Genomic DNA, 19,011 nt, shown 5'->3' on the forward strand with positions numbered 1-19,011 from the left:
ACAGGGTCACAGAGTGATATGATATTGATGGACGCAAACTTGGATTGGGTCCACATAACAACTTACCATATAAAATAATAACAACATGGTTTAAATGATTACTTGAGACAACCTAAAGAGATGTTTGAACAGGGGGAATTGGGAGCAGCAGCTATACTCAACTGACAAATACAGACATTCACCTGGGTTACAATCAGGCCAAAGAGCGAGCTGATATCAGTCAGCTGTATTTTATTGTCATTAACCTTCAGAACTGGGGCTAACCAATTTGGGGCTGCTATATACCTCTTCTCTCAGGAGGCTTACCACCACCATGCAGCCCAAGAATACAGGTTCCACCCTGCTGGATCCAGTTCCTTCTCATGGCTGATTTCTTCCCTCCCCACAAACCTTTCTGCCTCCTGACATTTGATGACGGTAATTGGTATTATTTCATATTTTTATTGTAACATTAAACTGTGTTCACAGATTCCAAGTCTGATTAGTTGGCTGCTTACTTGGCATTATGGTCAGCTTACTAGTTTAAAAAGCAGAAATATGCATTAATGGAATGCTGTAAGATTAGAGAGCTATGTCCCGCATGTTTATCAGGGACTTGGGTGAAGACATGGAAGCTGCAGAGCTGAGCACAGTGGCTCGTAGATAGGGTGACAGGATCAGGGTTCAAACAGATCTCAACAGGCTGGTATTCTGGGCCAAAACAAACAAGAGGAAATTCAGTAGTGATGAATGTTAACTCTTGCATAAGTACAAATGGAGAGAAGCTGGCTCTCCCATCATTGTTTTGAAAAAGACATTGTGTTTGAAGAAGAAAATCAATTGCTTACCCTTACTGAGATATTCACCAACTGCATTTGTGGAGATGCTGCCTATACTTTATATGTGTTATTTTATTTCAATCTTGTTTGGGTAAAGATTATCATCTCCATTTCACAGATGAATTTTGGAAAGTTTAAGAAACTGAGAGTCAAACAGCTTTTAACCGTTATGTGACGCTGTCTCCAGAGCAGATTCCAACAAATGGGCTGGCTGAAAAAGGAAGGATTGGAGGGAGGGAGAGAAGAAGGAAACTTAGGTTTTATCTAAAGAAACCTGGATCATAGGTCCAATGTATAGTCTATGTTCTTAGATTCAGTGTTGTATTCTGGGCACTACATTTTAAGACTTAAAATGTGCAAATTTCGATGTATGCCAAGAGAAAACACAGTTGCAAAGGATCTGGGAACACAGAAGGAACTAGGAGACTTTAAGAAAGCTTGAGAAGGGCTCTTCTGTAGAAGAGGATCAAGACTCTGTCCACTGCTCTAGAGGGATGGAAGCTCCAGGGAAGCAGGTTCTGTTTCACTGCAAGGAAGACGACACAAACATACATCTTCAGCAGTGGCCCAAGCGGTGCTTCATTCTGCTTCAGTGGAGTTATTTCTGAATTTGTGTGTTATCATTATACTGCTAGGATCAAAGGGAAGAGAGCATAACTGGGTGGAAATCTGGGATGTTATTGCTATTACTCTCCAGAGAAATAATAACAAGCAAAAGGCAGAAGGGCTGGCTGCTGGAGACGGCATTGGGGTTTCAAAACAAAATCCAACCATCTTCCTGGCTGAGGAGAGGAGAAAAACTCAAGGACCCCTCTTGAGGTGCCATTCGTGCTCTACTTTCTTCAAGGGAAAATATCTTACCTATCCAGTCAGAGAAGCCAAATGCTTCCACTTATAACATGCCTATTTTAGTTATTTTAGAATCAAGATTCTTTTTTTTGTAAGTTAAGGTAGAGAAGTTATGGAAGGAAACCTGATTCTAACTATGAACTGAACGGATGGGATAGTGGGAATAAAAACAAATTAAAACGGTATTGCAAAAACTCTCAACTTTCATTTAAAAATATATATGATGATGTTTTTCAACTTTTCACATTCAACCTTTCGGTATATTGAGTGACAAAATGAAAAATCAATTTCAGCTGTGTGTATTTTAAACATTTACCTAAATGATTTGGACTTACCCAACCTAAAAGGCCAGATGAATGTATTAAACTGCTTATTGTATTTTTTGTGAATTAAAACTTTATTTTTTTATTATGTTATAGACAGGACACGGTTATGTTTGGTGACGTTTACTATAGAAAATTGAACTGAACACTGGTCTAATTAGAACAGTAAATAGTATGGGTTTAATTAGCCCCTATTCCTGATGACAGATTTGATCAATCACTAGATATTTATCCTTTCCTTTCACTTGACTGTTACTGAAATATTGCCTCTAGTAGGACTGCTTACTGTGCTATAAATAGGTAGCTTGGCAAGAAGCCATAAAGCCCGCTGACCAGTGAGACTTGAGTGAAAATTATTGGAAAACCCCCTCTTTGCTTCCAGTCATTATTTCTTCATTTCACTTTTGAAGGTCCTTTCCACAGATCCCTCTTTTAATTTAATTTTTTTTTCTTTTGGTTAGATGAGGTAACTTGCCTAAGGGCTTAAGGAAACCTGTGCAATATCTAGTTCAGTCACATGCTGCAGTTTATTAGTATGTCACAGTTTCTTTCATAAACTTTGTGTTCTCCAGCTTAGAACTTACCTATTAAATTCTGTCTGACTTGAACTTTTCTGTACACCAAGAATATGTGGTTTTTGTTTGTTTGCTTCCTTGTTTTTAATGAAGGTATGATGTGTTTTATTAAGAAAAGACTACAAAATGCAGAGAAACAGCAATAAAAAAATATGTTAAAGTCACCCAAATCCCTCACATGTAGAGGTAGCAACTATAACATTTTAATTAACCTCTCACTCTTCTCCCTATGCATGTACAAAGGTTACATGTATGAAAAATGGTATAGATTTAATATGATTATCTAATGATTGTCTTTTTTCCCACCCCAATATTTTTAAAATGGAAATTTCAAAAACCATGAAAGTTCAAATAGTAATAAAACTGGCATTTAACAATTTATCATATTCTGGGGGCGACTAGGGAAAATTAAACATTCAGTTGAAGTTCATTTCCTGTCTTTTCCCAACAACATTCGTTCCTAGTCCTACTTCCTCCATTCTTAGAGCTAATTTGCTATGTTTCCAGCCTATATACCTCCAGCCTATGTACACGTTCTTTTACTAGTATGTTTTGCATATATATGCCTATGCCTATAGCTTTATCTGTAGAGAAGAGATAGAAAATGATATATGTGTTTTTATTTTAATATAATTAAGCCTATCAGTCTTTTCCTTTATAATTTCTACTTTTATTGCTATATATAGGATAGTCTTTCCTATACAACTATTGGTATAGGTATATACCAAGATTAATCTATTAATCTATAATATTTCTAATAGTTTATAGTTTCAGTATTTTAACATAAATTTCTAATAGATCTGGAATTTATTTTGGTATATTCTATGAAGAAGTTATCTATGATTTTTAAAAACACAAAAGATGCCGGGCACGGTGGCTCACGCCTGTAATCCCAGGACTTTGGGAGGCTGAGGCAGGTGGATCATGAGGTCAGGCGATCGAGACCGTCCTGGCTAACATGATGAAACCCTGTTTCTATTAAAAATACAAAAAATTAACCGGGTGTGTTGGCATGTGCCTGTAGTCCCAGCTACTTGGGAGTCTGGGCCAGGAGAATTGCTTGAACCTGGGAGGCGGAGGTGGCAGTGAGCAGAGATTGCCTCACTGCACTCCAGCCTGGGTGACAAAGCAAGACTCCATCTCAAAAACAAAAACAAAAGCAAAAACAAAAACAAAAAAACAAAAAGCCCACAGAACATTTGTCATGTTGATTTGTGGTGCTATACTATGTCCTTATACTTGGTCTGTTTCTGTACTCTTTTTTTAAATTTAATATGTCGATTTGTTTATTGCTGTGCCAATTCTCTACTCTTAATTGAGACAATTTTCCTCTCATTTTACTTCTTTTACAGTTCTTTTAATTGCATTTAAAAAAACTCATAACATGAGATTTACCCTTTTAATAAATTTTGAAGCATATGGTACAGTATTGTTAATTATAAGTACAATGTTGAAAAGTGGATCTCTAGAACTTTTTAATTTTGCATGGTTGAAACTTTATACCCATTGAACAGTAACTCTTCATTTCCTCATCACCCCAGTCCCTGGCAACACTATTCTACTTTGTGCTTCAATGAGTCAGTCTATGTTAGATACCTCAAGTAAGTGGAACCATGCAGTATTTGTCTTTTGTGAGTGGCTTGTTTCACATAGCCTAATGTCCTCAAGATTCTTCCATATTGTGGCATGTAATAGGCTTTCCTTCTTTTTAATGGCTCCATAGCATTTCATTGTGTGTATACCACATGTTGTTTATCCATTCATCCGTTGATGGACATTTGGGTTGCTTCCATTGTCTTGGCTATTGCAAACATCTCTTTGCGAGATCCTGATTTCAATTCTTTTGGATAAATACCAAGAAGTTGGATTGCTGGATCATATAGTATTTCTATGTTCTTTCACAACTTTTTATTTTATTTTTATTATTTTTATTTTTTTTGAGACAGAGTTTCACTCTGTCATCCAGCCTGGAGTGCAGTAGCACAATCTCAGCTGTCACCTCTGCCTCCCGGGTTCAAGCAATACTGGTGCCTCAGTCTCCTGAGTACCTGAGACTACAGGTATGTGACACCACACCCAGCTAGTTTTTTGTATTTTAGTAGAGATGGGGTTTTGCCATGTTGCCCAGGCTGGTCTCAAACTCCTGAGCTCAGGAAATCTACCCACCTCAGCCTCCCAAAGTGCTAGGATTATAGACATGAGCCACCACGCCCGACCTCCCTTGGCTCTTACAGATATTTATGCCATTATATGAACCTTAGAATCATTTGTTATGTTTCAAAAAATGTTTCTTTGGGGATTTTGATGGGACTTGCTGTAAACTTATAGATAATCTTGGAGAGAAGTAGCATTTTACAGTATTGAGTCTACTCATTCAGGGCTATAGTTGTTTCTTCATTTATTCAAGTATATTTTAGGCCCCTTAGTAAAGTTTTGTAACTTAATAATAAGCTTCATTTCTTTTCACGTCTATACCTACTTCTATCTATGTACTTTTTACTTGTAATTCCCCCTCTTCTCTGTAGTATTCTGAATTAAGTCATTGGTGGAAAGTCTAGGAGACCAGTTAAACCAAACTGTACTCATAATTGACTCTTTGCTATTTTCTTGGATTCGAAACCTTTATGACTTGGCCAAGTGTGTTCGTATGACTTTGTTTTCTATGAATGGAGGTTCCATAAAACCTTATGCAAGATTTCTTGGGAGTTACCGCCAGTCTGCCTGACATACAAGCAAGTCAGCATTCACTCATTAGCGCTTCTTCTTCTTCTTTTTTTTTTTTCCTGAGACAGAGTCTTGCTCTGTTACCCAGGCTGGAGTGCAGTGGTGCAATCTTGGCTCACTTCAACCTCCGCCTCCTGGGTTCAAGTGATTCTCCTGCTTTAGCCTCCCGAGTAGCTGGGATTACAGACGCGTACCATCACACCTGGCTAATTTTTGTATTTTTAGTAGATGGGGTTTAGGCTCAAGTGGGGTCCCTGCTATGTAAGTTAGAAAACAGAATAATATAATTGATATTTAGCCAACTTATTTAAATTCAGGACTGATAAAATTTCAGATATAATACTGAGCTTAAAAGCCATCTCAACAAAACCTTCTTAAGGTGGAAAGGCATGTATGTGTCAACTGATTTTCATATAAACTTGTCTTTTTTTTTTTTTTTTAATGCAGTCATTCCAAAGCAAAGCATTTTTGGGTAGCATTGGTCTTTATGAAGAGCTTAGAAGATGACTCTGGATTTGGGAGGCTGAGGTGGGTGTATCACCTGAGATTAGGAGTTCAAGACCAACCTGGCCAACATGGCAAAACCCTGTCTCTGCTAAAAATACAAAAGTTAGTTGGGCATGGTGGCAGGCGCCTGTAATCCCAGTTACTCAGGAGGCTGAAGCAGGAGAATTACTTGAACCCAGGAGGGGGAGGTTGCAGCGAGCCGAGATTACGCCAAGATTGAAACTCTCTCTCAATTAAAAAAAAAAAAAAAAAAAGATGACTCTGGAATAACTGGGGAAGCTTTGGGATATTTCTACCACATTTGTCTAAATTTATTGTGTGTGTGTTTTTTGTTTTGTTTTGTTTTGTTTTTAACATCTAGACCTCAAGAAACACTCGTTCAGATGAAGACAAAGATGGCAACTGGGATGCTTGGGGCGACTGGAGTGACTGCTCCCGGACCTGCGGGGGAGGAGCGTCATATTCTCTGCGGAGGTGTTTGACCGGAAGGTCAGTGGTGGCTTCACTTGCTCCTGCATGTGGAATGTGTCAGTGCCTCTGGATGGGTGGAGAGGAGAGATAACTTTATTTGGCTTTGGAATGTACTGTGATAATGGTATAACATTTGCTTTGTCTAAATATGAATCAACCTCAGGTTCACATATTTCAGCAGCAATGATCCCGTTTGCGTGGGTGTGGCCATGTAGCACACAGGACCCAGGAGCACCAGACACTTTGGGCTTTGAGGAAAGGAAATCCTGGCACCTTAAGTCACTGATTTAAAGTTGTCAAGAGTTGGGGCAAGAGGTCAAGTCTTCTGAGTTCTGCCCTTGGGTTGCTGCAACTTAATCCAGTTCTTGTTCATCTATTCTGAGCAACCTATTGATTAAGAACATGATGCAAGTTCTGTTTTCACATTTTAGATATGTTTATGTTAAATAGCATTTACAAAAATGTAAAATCAGCTTATTTTTAAAAACCTGTAAATTTGTAATAAGCCCGTGCTTATCATTGTTTTTGAGACACTGGAAGGTAATTCTTTATGGAACAGTTTAATTCCCAGTCAAGGATTTTGCATCAACTCTTAGGTAAGACAGAGACCCAGATTGATGGAATCTGATGTTCTAGTCTTGTACAAAAGAAGAGTCCAAGATTATGTCTGTCATCTTCAGATTTGGGATACTGTTAGGTAAAAGAGTAAATTGGCCTTTGCCAGTTAGCTTCAAGATATAGAGTAGAAATGCAGGGAGAGCATATTTTGGCTCGAGCTTGTATTTCATTGAGGTCACTGTTTTACCATACATTAAACAGTGACCAAGTATGAATGTCCTCCAGTTTTCTTGAGACGATGCAGAGCAGGGCAGATGAGAGACTGTACATGTGGCCTTTGAGAAGGAAGACTCACTGGTCTACTCCAGGAAGGCATGGGAAGGCTGCTGGAGGTACTGTAGTAGCATTCCCCTAGGGTGAATTCTAACTCAGAGCATGGAAGCTTCAGTAAAGTATTATAGAACTAAGTCCAGAGATTTTCTTGCAAAGACAAAGTGTTACGTCTGCCTTCCCATATTTCCACCTTGGTGAGGAGATACAGGCCCTGGTACTCTGTGTCATGCTGTGTGGAAGAATGATGGAGTATCATGTTGTATTGGGATATATTTATTCTGCCAAGGAGGCTGCAATAGGAGAGCTACACCCTGTGGGCAAGGGGAGGGGGCTTTTATTTATTTATTTTTTTTGAGATAGAGTCTCACTCTGTTGCCCAGACTGGAGTGCAGTGGCGGGATCTGGGTTCACTGAAACCTCTGCCTCCCAGGTTCACGCACTTCTTCTGCCTCAGCCTCCCAAGTAACTGGGATTACAGGCACCTGCGACCATGCCTGGCTAATTTTTGTATTTTTAGTAGAGATGGGTTTTCACCATGTTGGCCAGGATGGTCTTGAACTCCTGACCTGAATGATCCATCTGCCTTGACCTCCCAAAGTGCTGGGATTACAGGCGTGAGCCATCATGCCCAGCCAGGGGGCTTCTTATGTAAAGGGTAAGTTCTTTCCCACTGCTGGCCAGCCACATGGGGGAGAAGTTTCCAGCCTGGAAATGAGTAGGGAAGGGAGAACTTTGGCATCTCTTTCCAAACTTCAAGTCTGAGAAGTCTGAATAATTTGCAATTAGTGGTAGGGTTAGAGTGGGAAAGGAATGGAATTTATGTGCATTGGTCTTTTTGTTTTTCTAGTACATACTTGCGTTTGTTAAAAACAATTTAGAGGACTATATTAAGGACCATGAATAACCACTTTCATCCTATTGTCATACAACTAAAATGTTCATATATTTATTATTTGGTTTATTTTAAAAATTTCTTTGATTTTGCTTGGAACATAATTTTGCCAAGTGATATATCTCCAGAATGCTTGTGAGTTTCTGTCTTCTGTTTCCTCACTGGGCCCTGCCGCTGATGAAAAAGGCTGCAGGTAAGGAAGGGCAGTTGCTCAACTTCTTCCATCTTTTCTATTTGTATTCAGAAGGGGAGACTTGGGTAAAAGGAGAGGAAAGGGAGGCAGGAGAGTTCTTAGTTCACTTTATTGTTGAGAGCAGGTATTGGTGCTCTCTGTTTGGCAAGTGTCTTAAGCTGACTGTTGTGAGCACTTTGATGGATTTTCTGAGAACTTGCCTTTGTCCTCCCAAATTCCCTGGGATTTCTTGCCTCCAATTCCCTTGAAATGTGCTATTCACAACACTTTGTCTTGGTAATATTGCTCTTTCCTCAGCTCTGGGACTGCTAGACATGCCCCCAGCTTCTCCCTATTTACATGTGCTAACCCCTCTGTGGCCATCCTGGTAAGTTCCTAAGACAACCACATGCTGGCACTCATGCACGTGCCCACATCTGGTTCACAGGAAACCCTTATGTAAAGTTTGCTAAACAAACTCTTCAAGTCCAGGGAGCCAGTGCTGCAACACCTACTCTGCTTACATGGGCTGCTGCAGCTGTTCTCTCAGCCCTTAAATTTCTCAGGTGTGAATTAAATACCAACCGACTGTTGGCGACACATATTGAACTCTTCAAGTGGTATCCTTAAAATTTCTTCCTCTTGATTTGGGGTTAGCAGACTGAAGCTCTCATCCCTTCTCCTTGATGGAGTAGAATGAGAGGTAGGCTCATAGCATACCTTTCTCAATGAAATCTTCAGAAGTTCTTCCTGGCCGGGCGCGGTGGCTCAAGCCTGTAGTCCCAGCACTTTGGGAAGCCGAGACGGGCGGATCACGAGGTCAGAAGATCGAGACCATCCTGGCTAACACGGTGAAACCCCGTCTCTACTAAAAATACAAAAAAAAAACTAGCCGGGCGAGGTGGCGGGCGCCTGTAGTCCCAGCTACTCAGGAGGCTGAGGCAGGAGAATGGCCTAGACCCGGGAGGCGGAGCTTGCAGTGAGCTGAGATCCGGCCACTGCACTCCAGCCTGGGTGACAGAGCGAGACTCCGACTCAAAAAAAAAAAAAAAAAGTTCTTCCTGTAAGTCTCTGGCTCCAGATCCTTTTAATTCCCTTGATGTGGGTAAGGAGTTTAACTCCAGTGAATTAAACTAACACATATCCTGCCTTCAAGGTTCTTACATCTAAAGAGACAAACAATAAACAAGTAAACAATCAAATTATATATAATTAAAAATCATGTCACTGGCCAGGCACGATGGCTTACACCTGTAATCCCAGCACTTTGGGAGGCTGAGGCAGGAGGATCACCTGAGGTTGGGAGTTTGAGACCAGCCTGACCAACATGGAGAAAACCCATCTCTACTAAAAATACAAAATTAGCTGGGTGTGGCGGTGCATGTCTGTAATTCCAGCTACTTGGTAGGCTGAGGGCATGAGAATTGCTTGAACCCGGGAGGCGGAGGTTTCAGTGAGCCAAGATTATGCCATTGTATTCCAGCCTGGGCAACAAGAGTGAAACTCTGTCTCAAAAAATATATATATATTGTGTTAAGGCGATGCGTAAAATGGTCAGGGAAGCCCTCTGTGCTGGGGCATGTTTATGCTGAGACCTTACTGCTAAGAAGAAATCAGTATGTGATGGGAAGGGTTATGAGACCAAAAGAGTTCAAATAGTGGGAGCAGCATATGAAATATCCTGAAGCAGGAAGTGAAAACAGCCTTTTATGCCTGGCGAACAATTAGATAAGAGTGAGCAGAATGGGCAGTCCCCTGTTGACTGCCACTGCAGACAGAGCCTTGGTGGGCACAGAGTCAGCCAGCATCCCACCCTAGGCTAACACTGCGCAGAGAACAGTAGATCCTGCCCCACCCTGAGCAACCACTCCTGCTTGTGGGGCACACAGAAGGTACTCAGACCTGCACCTGCCAGTGCCCTGCCCCCAAGCCAACACCATCTCCAGCATGACTGTACACACAGTCACCAACAGGGACCTCTCACCCACCCCCAGCTGCATTGCCTCCACCACTGTGGTGAATGCCTACAGGGAGGCAGGACCCCCCGCACCTACTAGCACTCCACTGTAGCTGCCACTACCTCTGCTGCTGGTATGTGCAAATGAGGATGGATCCCGCTGTCATGGTGCTATGAAATGCTTTGGCTGACATGAGCCATCAGAGTGTAATGACCAGCAGTCCAAAAACACCTTGGCCCCCCAGTGCAGTGGATTCCTAACATCAAGGAGCCAGAGAACAAAATGGGGGCCCAATACAAGTACCCCAAAATTAGAACATCCAGTCCAGGTATTGGGAGCTGAGTGTTGGCCCCCTAAAATCTTTAATAAATGAAGCCAGTTGGCTGAATCCACCTTTATACTAGAATCAAGCCCTCAAGGTCATCCAAAAAAAAAAAAAAAGATAAAAGAAACAAAATTATGCAAAAAGTCAGCAACCTCAAGGATTAAAGGAAGATAAGCCCACAAAGATGAGAAAGAATCAGCACAAGAGCCCTGACAACTCAAAAAGCCAGAGTGCCTTCTTTCTAATAAATGACCACTTTGCTTCTCCAGCAAGGGTTCTGAACCAGGTTGAGGTGGATGAAGTGACAGAAACAGAGTTCAGAATATGGACAGAAATGAAGATCTTTGAGCTATAGCAGTATGTTGAAACCCAGTCCAAGGAAGCTAAAAATCATTATAAAACAATACTGGAACTGGCAGACCAAATAGTCAGTATAGAAAAGTATGTAACTGAACTGAGAGAGCTGAAAAACATCCTACAAGAATTTCATAATGCAATTGCAAGTATTAATAGCAGAATAGAACAAGCAGAGGAAAGAATCTCAGAGCTTGAAGACTGGCTTTCTGAAATAAGACAGACAAGAATAGAGAAAAAAAGAATGAAAGGAATGAACAAAACCTCTGAGAAATATGGGATTATGTAAAGAAACCAAATGTATGACTTATTGGTGTTCCTGAAAAAGAGGGGGATAATGGAACCAACTTGGAAAACATTTTTCAGGATATCATCCATGAGAACTTCATGGATGAACCCAACTAGCTAGAAAGGCCAACATTGAAATTCAGGAAATGCAGAGAACCCCAGTAAGATATTTCCCAAGATCATCCCAAGAGATATAGCCATTAGATCCTCCAAGGTTGAAACAAGAGAAAAAATGTTAAAGACAGAGAGAAAGGTCAGGTCATCTACAAAGGGAAGTCCATTGACTACCTGCAGACTTCTCAGCTGAAACCTTACAAGTGAGAAGAGATTCTGGCCCAGTATTCAACTTTCTTAAAGTAAATTCCAACCCAGAATTTCATATCCAGCCAAATTAAGCTTCGTAAGTGAACAATAAATAAGATCCTTTTCAGACAAGCAAATGTTGAGAGAATTTGTTACCATTAGACCTGCCTTATAAGAGCTCCTGAAGGAAGCACTAAATACGGAAAGGAAAGACCATTACCAGCCACTACAGAAACATACTGAAGAACATAGACCAGTGACAGTATAAAGCAACCACATAAACAAGTCTGCAAAATAACCAGCTAACATCATACTGACAAGATCAAATCCACTCATGTCAATACTAACCTTGAATGTAAGTGGGCTAAATGCCCCAATTAAAAGACACAGAGTAGCAAGCTGGATAAAGAACCAAGACCCATTGGTATGCTTGTCTTCAAGAGACCCATCTCACATGCAGTGACGCACATAGGCTCAAATGAAGGGATGGAGAAAAATTTACCAAACAAATGGAAAACAGATAAAAGCAGAGGTTTCAATCCTAGTTTCAGACAAAACAGACTTTAAACCAGAAAAATTTTAAAAGATGAAGAAGGGTAAAGGGCTCAATTCAGCAAGAAGACCAAACTGTCCTAAATATATATGCACTCAACACAGCAGCACCCAGATTCATGAAGCAAGTTCTTAGAGACCTTCAAAGAGATTTAGACTCCCTCAGAGTAATAATAAAAGACTTTAACACCTAACTGACAATATTAGACAGATCATTAAGACAGAAAATTAACAAAGATATTCAGGACCTGAACTCAGCACTGGATCAAATGAACCTGATAGACATCTACAGAACTCTCTACCCCAGAACAGCAGAATATACATTCTTCTCATTACCACATGGCACTTACTCTAAAATTGATCACCTAATTGAAAGTAAGACACTCCTCAGCAAATGCAAAAGAACTGAAATCATAAAAATCAATCTCTCAGACCACAGCACAATCAAATTAGAAATCAAGACTAAGAAAATCACTTGAAACCATACAATCATATGAAAATTGAATAACCTGCTTCTGAATGACTTTGGGGTAAATAATGAATTTAGGGGAGAAATCAAGAAGTTATTTGAAACTAATGAGAACAAAGATATAACATGCCAGAATTTCTGGGACATGGCTAAGGTGATGTTAAAAGGGAAATTTATAGCACTAAATGCCCACATCAAAAAGTTAGAAAGATCTCAATTTAGCAGCCTAACATCACAATGAAAAGAACTAGAGAACCAAGAGCAAACCAATCCCAAAGCTAGCAGAAGACAAGAAATAAATCAGAGCTGAACTGAAGGAGACTGAGACACAAAAAAACATTCAAAAGATCAATGAGCTGGGTGTGGTGGCTCACGCCTGTAATCCCAGCACTTTGGGAGGCTGAGGCGGGTGGATCACCTGAGGTCTGGAGTTTGAGACCAGCCTGACCAACATGGAGAAACCCCATCTCTACTAAAAATACAAAATTAGCTGGGCGTGGTGGCACATGCCTGTCATCCCAGCTACTCGGGAGGCTGAAGCAGGAGAATCACTTGAACCTGGGGTGAGGGGTTTGCAGTGAGCTGAGACTGTGCCATTGCATTCCAGCCTGGGCAATAAGAGTGAAACTCGATCTCAAAAAAACAAACAAACAAAAAAAACAATGAATTCAGGAACTGGTTTTTTGAAAAAAATTAATAAAATAGATAGACTGCTAGCTAGACTAATAAAAAGACAAAGAGAGAAGATGGAAATAAACACAATCAGAAATGATAAAGGACATATTGCCACTGATACCACAGAAATACAACCATCAGAGAATATTATGAGCACATCAATGCACATAAGCTAGAAAATCTAGAAGAAATAGATAAATTCCTGGACACATACACCCTCTGAAGACTGAAAAAATCAAATCCAGGAAGAAATCAAATCCCTGAGCAGACCAATAATGAGCTCTGAAACTGAATCGGTAATAAATAGCCTATCAGCCAAAAAAGCCCAGGATGAGATGGATTCACAGCTGAATTCTACCAGAGGTACAAGGAACAGCTACTACCATTCCTGTAGAAACTATTCCAAAAAACTGAGGAGGAGGACTCCTCCCTAACTCACTCTATAAGGCCAGCATCATCCTGATACCAAAATCTGGCGGAGACACAACAAAGAAAGAAGACTTTGGGCCAATACTTTTGATAAACATTGATGCAGTAATCCTCAACAAAATACTGACAAACTGAATCCAACAACACATCAAAAAGTTTATCTACCACAGTGAAGTAAGCTATATCCCTGGGATGCAAGATTGAGTCAACATATACAAATGAATAAACATGACTCATTATTTAAACAGAACTAGGCCGGGTGCGGTGGCTCACGCCTGTAATCCCAGTACTTTTGGAAGCTGAGGTGGGCAGATCTCGAAGTCAGGAGATTGAGACCATCCTGTGGTCTCACTGTGAAACACTGTGAAACTCTGTCTCCACTAAAAATACAAAAAAATTAGCCAGGCAGGGTGGCACGCGCCTGTAATCCCAGATATTCGGAAGGCTGAGGCAGGAGAATTGCTTGAACCCAGGAGGCGGGGGTTGCGGTGAGCCAAGATCGTGCCATTGCACTCCAGCCTGGGCGATAGAGCAAGACTGTCTCTGGGAGGCTGAGACAGGTGGATTACCTGAGGTCAGGAGTTCAAGACCAGCCTGGCCAACATGGTGAAACCCTGTCTTTATTAAAAATACAAAGAATTAGACAGGTCCAGTGGCACACACCTGTAATCCCAGCTACTCAGAAGGCTGAGGCAGGAAACTCGCTTGAACCCGGGAGGCAGAGGTTGCTGTGAGCTGAGATTGTGCTACTGTACTGCAGCCTGGGCGACAGAGCAAGACTTTGTCTCCAAAGCAAAACAAAACAAAACAAAAACAAAAACAAAACAAAAGACAGAACTAAAGACAAAAACCACATGATTATCTTAATGGATGCAGAGAAGGCTTTTCATAAAATTCCACACTTCTTCATGTTAAAAACTCTCAATAAGGCTTGGCATGGTGGCTCATGCCTGTAATCCCAGCACTTTGGGAGGCTGAGACAGACAGGTGGATCCCCTGAGGTCGAGAATTCAAGACCACCTTACCAATGTGATGAAACCCTGTCTCCATTAAAAATACAAAAATTAGCTGGGCGTGGTGGCGGGTGCCTATAATCCCAGCTACTTGGAAGGCTGAGGCAGGATGATTACTTGAACGCAGGAGGCAGAGGTTGCAGTGAGCCGAGATTGTGCCTTGCAGCCTGGGCAACAAGAGTGAAACTCCATCTCAAAAAAACAAAAACAAAAACAGAAACAATCAAACAAACAGACAAAAAAACCTCTCAATTAAATAGGTATTCCAGGAACATACATCAAAATAATAAGAGCCATCTATGACAAACCCACAGTCAACATCATACTGAATGGATGAAAGCTGGAAGTATTCCCCTTGAAAACCAGCACAAGACAAGGATGACCTCTCTCACTACTCCTGTTCAGCATAGTGCTGGAAGTTTTGGATGAGGCAGTCAGGCAAGATAAAGAAGTAAAGAGCATTTAAATAGGAAGAGAGGAAGTTAAACTGTCCCTGTTGGCAGATGACATATCCTATATCTGGAAAACCCCATAGTCTCAGGCCAAAAGCTCCCTAAGGTGATAACTTCAGCAAAGTCTCAGGATATAAAATCAATGTGCAAAAATCATTAATATTCTTATACATCAGCAGTCAAGCCAAGAGCCAAATCAGGAAGACAATCCCATTCACAGTTGTCACACACACAAAATAAAATACCTAGGAATACAGCCAACCAGGGAGGTGGAATACTTCTACAGGAGAACTACAAAACACCACTTGAAGAAATCAGAGATGACACAAACAAGTGGAATAACATCCTATGCTCATGGATAGAAAGAATCAATATTGTTAAAATGGCCATGCTGCCCAAAGCAATTTATAGATTCAATGCTATTTCTATTCAAGTAACATTGAAGTTCTTTACAGAACTAGAAAAAAAAAATTACTTTAACGTCCATGTGGAACCAAAAAAGAGCCTGAATAGCCAAGGCAATCCTAAACAAAAAGAACGAAGCAGGAGGCATCATGCTACCTGACTTAAAACTATACTTCAGGGCTGCAGTAACCAAAACATCATGATACTGGTGCAAAAACAGACACATATGCTAATAGAACAAAATAGAGAACCTAGAAGTAAGGCCACACACCTACAACTTCTGATCTTCACAAACCTGACAAAAACAAGCAATGGAGAAAGGATTTCCTATTCAATAATTGGTGCTGGGATAATTGGGTAGCCATACGTAGAAGATTGAAACTGGATCCATTGTATATATCATATACAAAAATTAACTCAAGATGGATTAAAGACTAAAATATAAAACCCAAAATATAAATACCCTGGAAGACAACCTAGGCAATACCATTATGGACATTGGAATGGGCAAAGATTTCATGATGAAGACACTAAAAGCAGTTTCAATAAAAGCAAAAATTGAAAAATAAGATGTAATTAAACTAGTAGGTTTCTGCACAGCAAAATAAACTATCAATAGAGTGAAAAGACAGCCTATAGAATGGAAGAAAAATTTTGCAAACTATGTATCTGACAAAGGAACTTAAATTTACAAGAAAAAAACCAAACAACTCCATTAAAAGTGGGCAAAGGACATGAACAGTTTTCAAGAGAAGACATGTGGCCAAAAATCATAGGAAAAAAAGCTCATCATTGATCATCAGAGAAATAAAAATCAAAACCATAATGAGATACCATGTCACACCATTCAGAGTAGCTGTTACTAAAAAGTCAATGCATAACAGATGCTGGTAAGGTTGTGGAGAAAAAGGAACATTTATGCACTGTTGGTGGCAGTGTAAATTAGTTCACCCTTTGTGGAAGACAGTGTAGTGACTGCTCAGAGACCTAAAAACAGAAATCCCGTTAGACCCAAAAATCCCATTACTAGGTATATATGAAAAGTAATATAAATCATTTGATTATAAAGACTCTTGTATGTATGTGTTCACTGCAGCACTATTCACAATAGCAAAGACATGGAATCAACCTAAATTCCCATCACTTGTATACTGGGGCCAGGCATGGTGGCTCACGCCTGTAATCCCAGCACTTTGGGAGGCTGAGGTGGGTCGATCACTTGAGGTCAGGAGTTCGAGACCAGCCTGGCCAACATGGTGAAACCCCGTCTCTACTAAAAATACAAAAATTAGCCAGGCATGGTGGCGGGTGCCTGTAATTCCAGCTGCTCAGGAGGCTGAAGCAGGAGAATCTCTTGAACACGGGAGGTAGAGGTTGCAGTGAGCGGATATCGTGCCACTGCGCTCCAGCCTTGGAGACAGAGTAAGACTCCTCCTCAAAAAAAAAAAAAAAAAAAAAAAAAATTTTAGACTGGATAAAGAAAATGCGGTACATATGCACCATGGAATACTATGTAGCCATAAAAAGAATGAGATCATGTCTTGTGCAGGAACATGGATGAAGCTGGAGGCCATTATCTTTAGCAAACCAATGCAGGAACAGAAAACCAAATACCACATGTTATGACTTAAAAGTAGAAGCTAAACTATGAGAACACATGGACACATACAGGGGAACAACATTCACTGGGACATATTGGTGGGTGGAAGGTGAGAGGAGGTAGAGGATCAGGAAAAATAACTAATGAGTACTAGACTTAATACTTGGGCGACAAAATAATCTGTCCAACAAACCTCCATGGCACAAGTTTACCTATATAACAAACCTGCACATGTACCTCTGAACTTAATATAAAAGTTAAATTATAAAAGAAAGAACAATGGATAACATATATATACACACACATAATATACATATATATACATATACACACATGCACGCACACACACATATATATTATATATATACTGTTTAGCACAATAATGTTTTCTGGAGTTTAAATGTATGTAGAACTTTAAAAACATGGAAACAATAATATAAAATTTGGAAGAAAGCAAATGAATTTAAAGTGTTCAAATGTCCTTGAATTGTTCAGAAAAATGTAAAAATAGACAATTAACCTTCAACTTTTAAAAGTCTGGGATGCACGTTAAATTTCTAAGGTTACCATTAAAAGCAAAATAAAAGAATGTATAACTGTTCAGATATCACAAGGGCAAATAGAATCTTGCTAAAATAGATGATTGATCCAAAAAGGTTCAAGAAAGGAGAGGAAAAAGAACATAGCGCAATTGTGACAAATTGTAAAACGGTAGATTTGAACCTCAGAATATATATTTTACATTAGCTGTAAATGGACTAATTACTTCGGTTAAAAGAAAAAAGATTGTTGACTTTTAATCTAATAAAAATTATGTGGTTTACTAGAGTCAAACCTTAAATACAAGGACACTGAAAGACTGAAAATAAAAGCATGGAAAAAAGCTATAATGTGAACCAAAATGAAAAGAAAATTGGTGTACCTGTACTAATATCAGACAAAGTGAATTTAAAGGAAGAAGCATTAGCAGAAATAGAGGGATTATGAAAATATAATATATTAAAACATGGGGATACATCTAAATTCACCCTTATACAGAAGTTTAATAGCCCTGAATACACATACTAGAAAAGAAAAATTGGTTGAAAAGAAACAGTAGTATAAGCTGCCATTTAAGAAGTTAAAAAAAAGCAAATTTTAAAAGTATCTGCATATATACTCTGTGTGTGTGTGTGTATGTGTGTGTGTGTGTGTCCCCACATTTCTTTACTTCAAATATCAGGGATCTGGATTAGAGTCAAAGTTTGATCAAGTCCCTTGTTAATCCAGTTATGGCTGCCTATGGGAAAAATGCCCTTCTTCTGCCTAAAGAGTTGCTGCTTTAGACCGATTGCAGCTTTATGTTGTTGTGGAGACTGAATAGGAAGCTGCAATTGAAGGCATTCACAAGAAGAAACATTGCCTTTCTGTCAATGAATCTCATTTTTTATTATTTTGTGACTTTCCTTCATTTGGAGATAGTTTCTGGAGTGTCTGCATTTTATTTGATCTCTTCAGAATACCCTATCCCATGTAGGCACTGAGTGTTTTACAGGGACCCTCACTGAGTAGGACCTTATGTGCCCTTATACTTTTGTCTTAGACTAACTGCCCGCATGCCATTGATTGGCAGGAATTGGCTATATCATCTGCCACTCTAATATAGTGGGAATTGGTGGATTCTCCTGTGGATCTCTTCTACTTACTTCAAAGGCAGACTTCTCCTTTATGTAGAGTGAATAGTTTATGTACTCTCTTTTAATTCAGTCTTGCTAACCCTGTGTATAGCAATAATCACCTAAAGTTTCTGCCTTGTGTATAGCTTCTAAGAATTTCCAGGTATGATACAGAGTTATTCACTTATTAACATACTTAGTCATTTCAATGAGAATTTGTAAGGGGGAAGTTCAATATATGTGCTCAGATTACCATCTCTATTTAAAATCTTCTTTCCTCCTCTCTCCATTTTCCTTAAATTTTTTGCCCT

At 39.8% G+C, this 19,011-nt stretch overlaps 1 protein-coding gene across 7 annotated transcripts in view; it reads left to right on the top strand.

Moving 5' to 3' along the window:
* The window catches only part of ADAMTSL3 (ADAMTS like 3), a 417,185-nt gene that overhangs the window by 113,086 nt on the left and 285,088 nt on the right, over window positions 1–19,011 (top strand). For all 7 annotated transcript variants that reach the window (XM_033189196.1, XM_033189191.1, XM_033189189.1 and 4 more), the window contains one exon: window positions 6,158–6,285. In XM_033189196.1, the coding sequence (XP_033045087.1) occupies window positions 6,158–6,285 (128 nt within the window). The remainder of the gene's footprint in view (window positions 1–6,157; window positions 6,286–19,011) is intronic.

This window comes from Trachypithecus francoisi, unplaced genomic scaffold (assembly GCF_009764315.1).
Source record: "Trachypithecus francoisi isolate TF-2019V2 unplaced genomic scaffold, Tfra_2.0 Lachesis_group3, whole genome shotgun sequence".
In the NCBI taxonomy this organism is placed as follows: Eukaryota; Metazoa; Chordata; class Mammalia; order Primates; family Cercopithecidae; genus Trachypithecus; species Trachypithecus francoisi.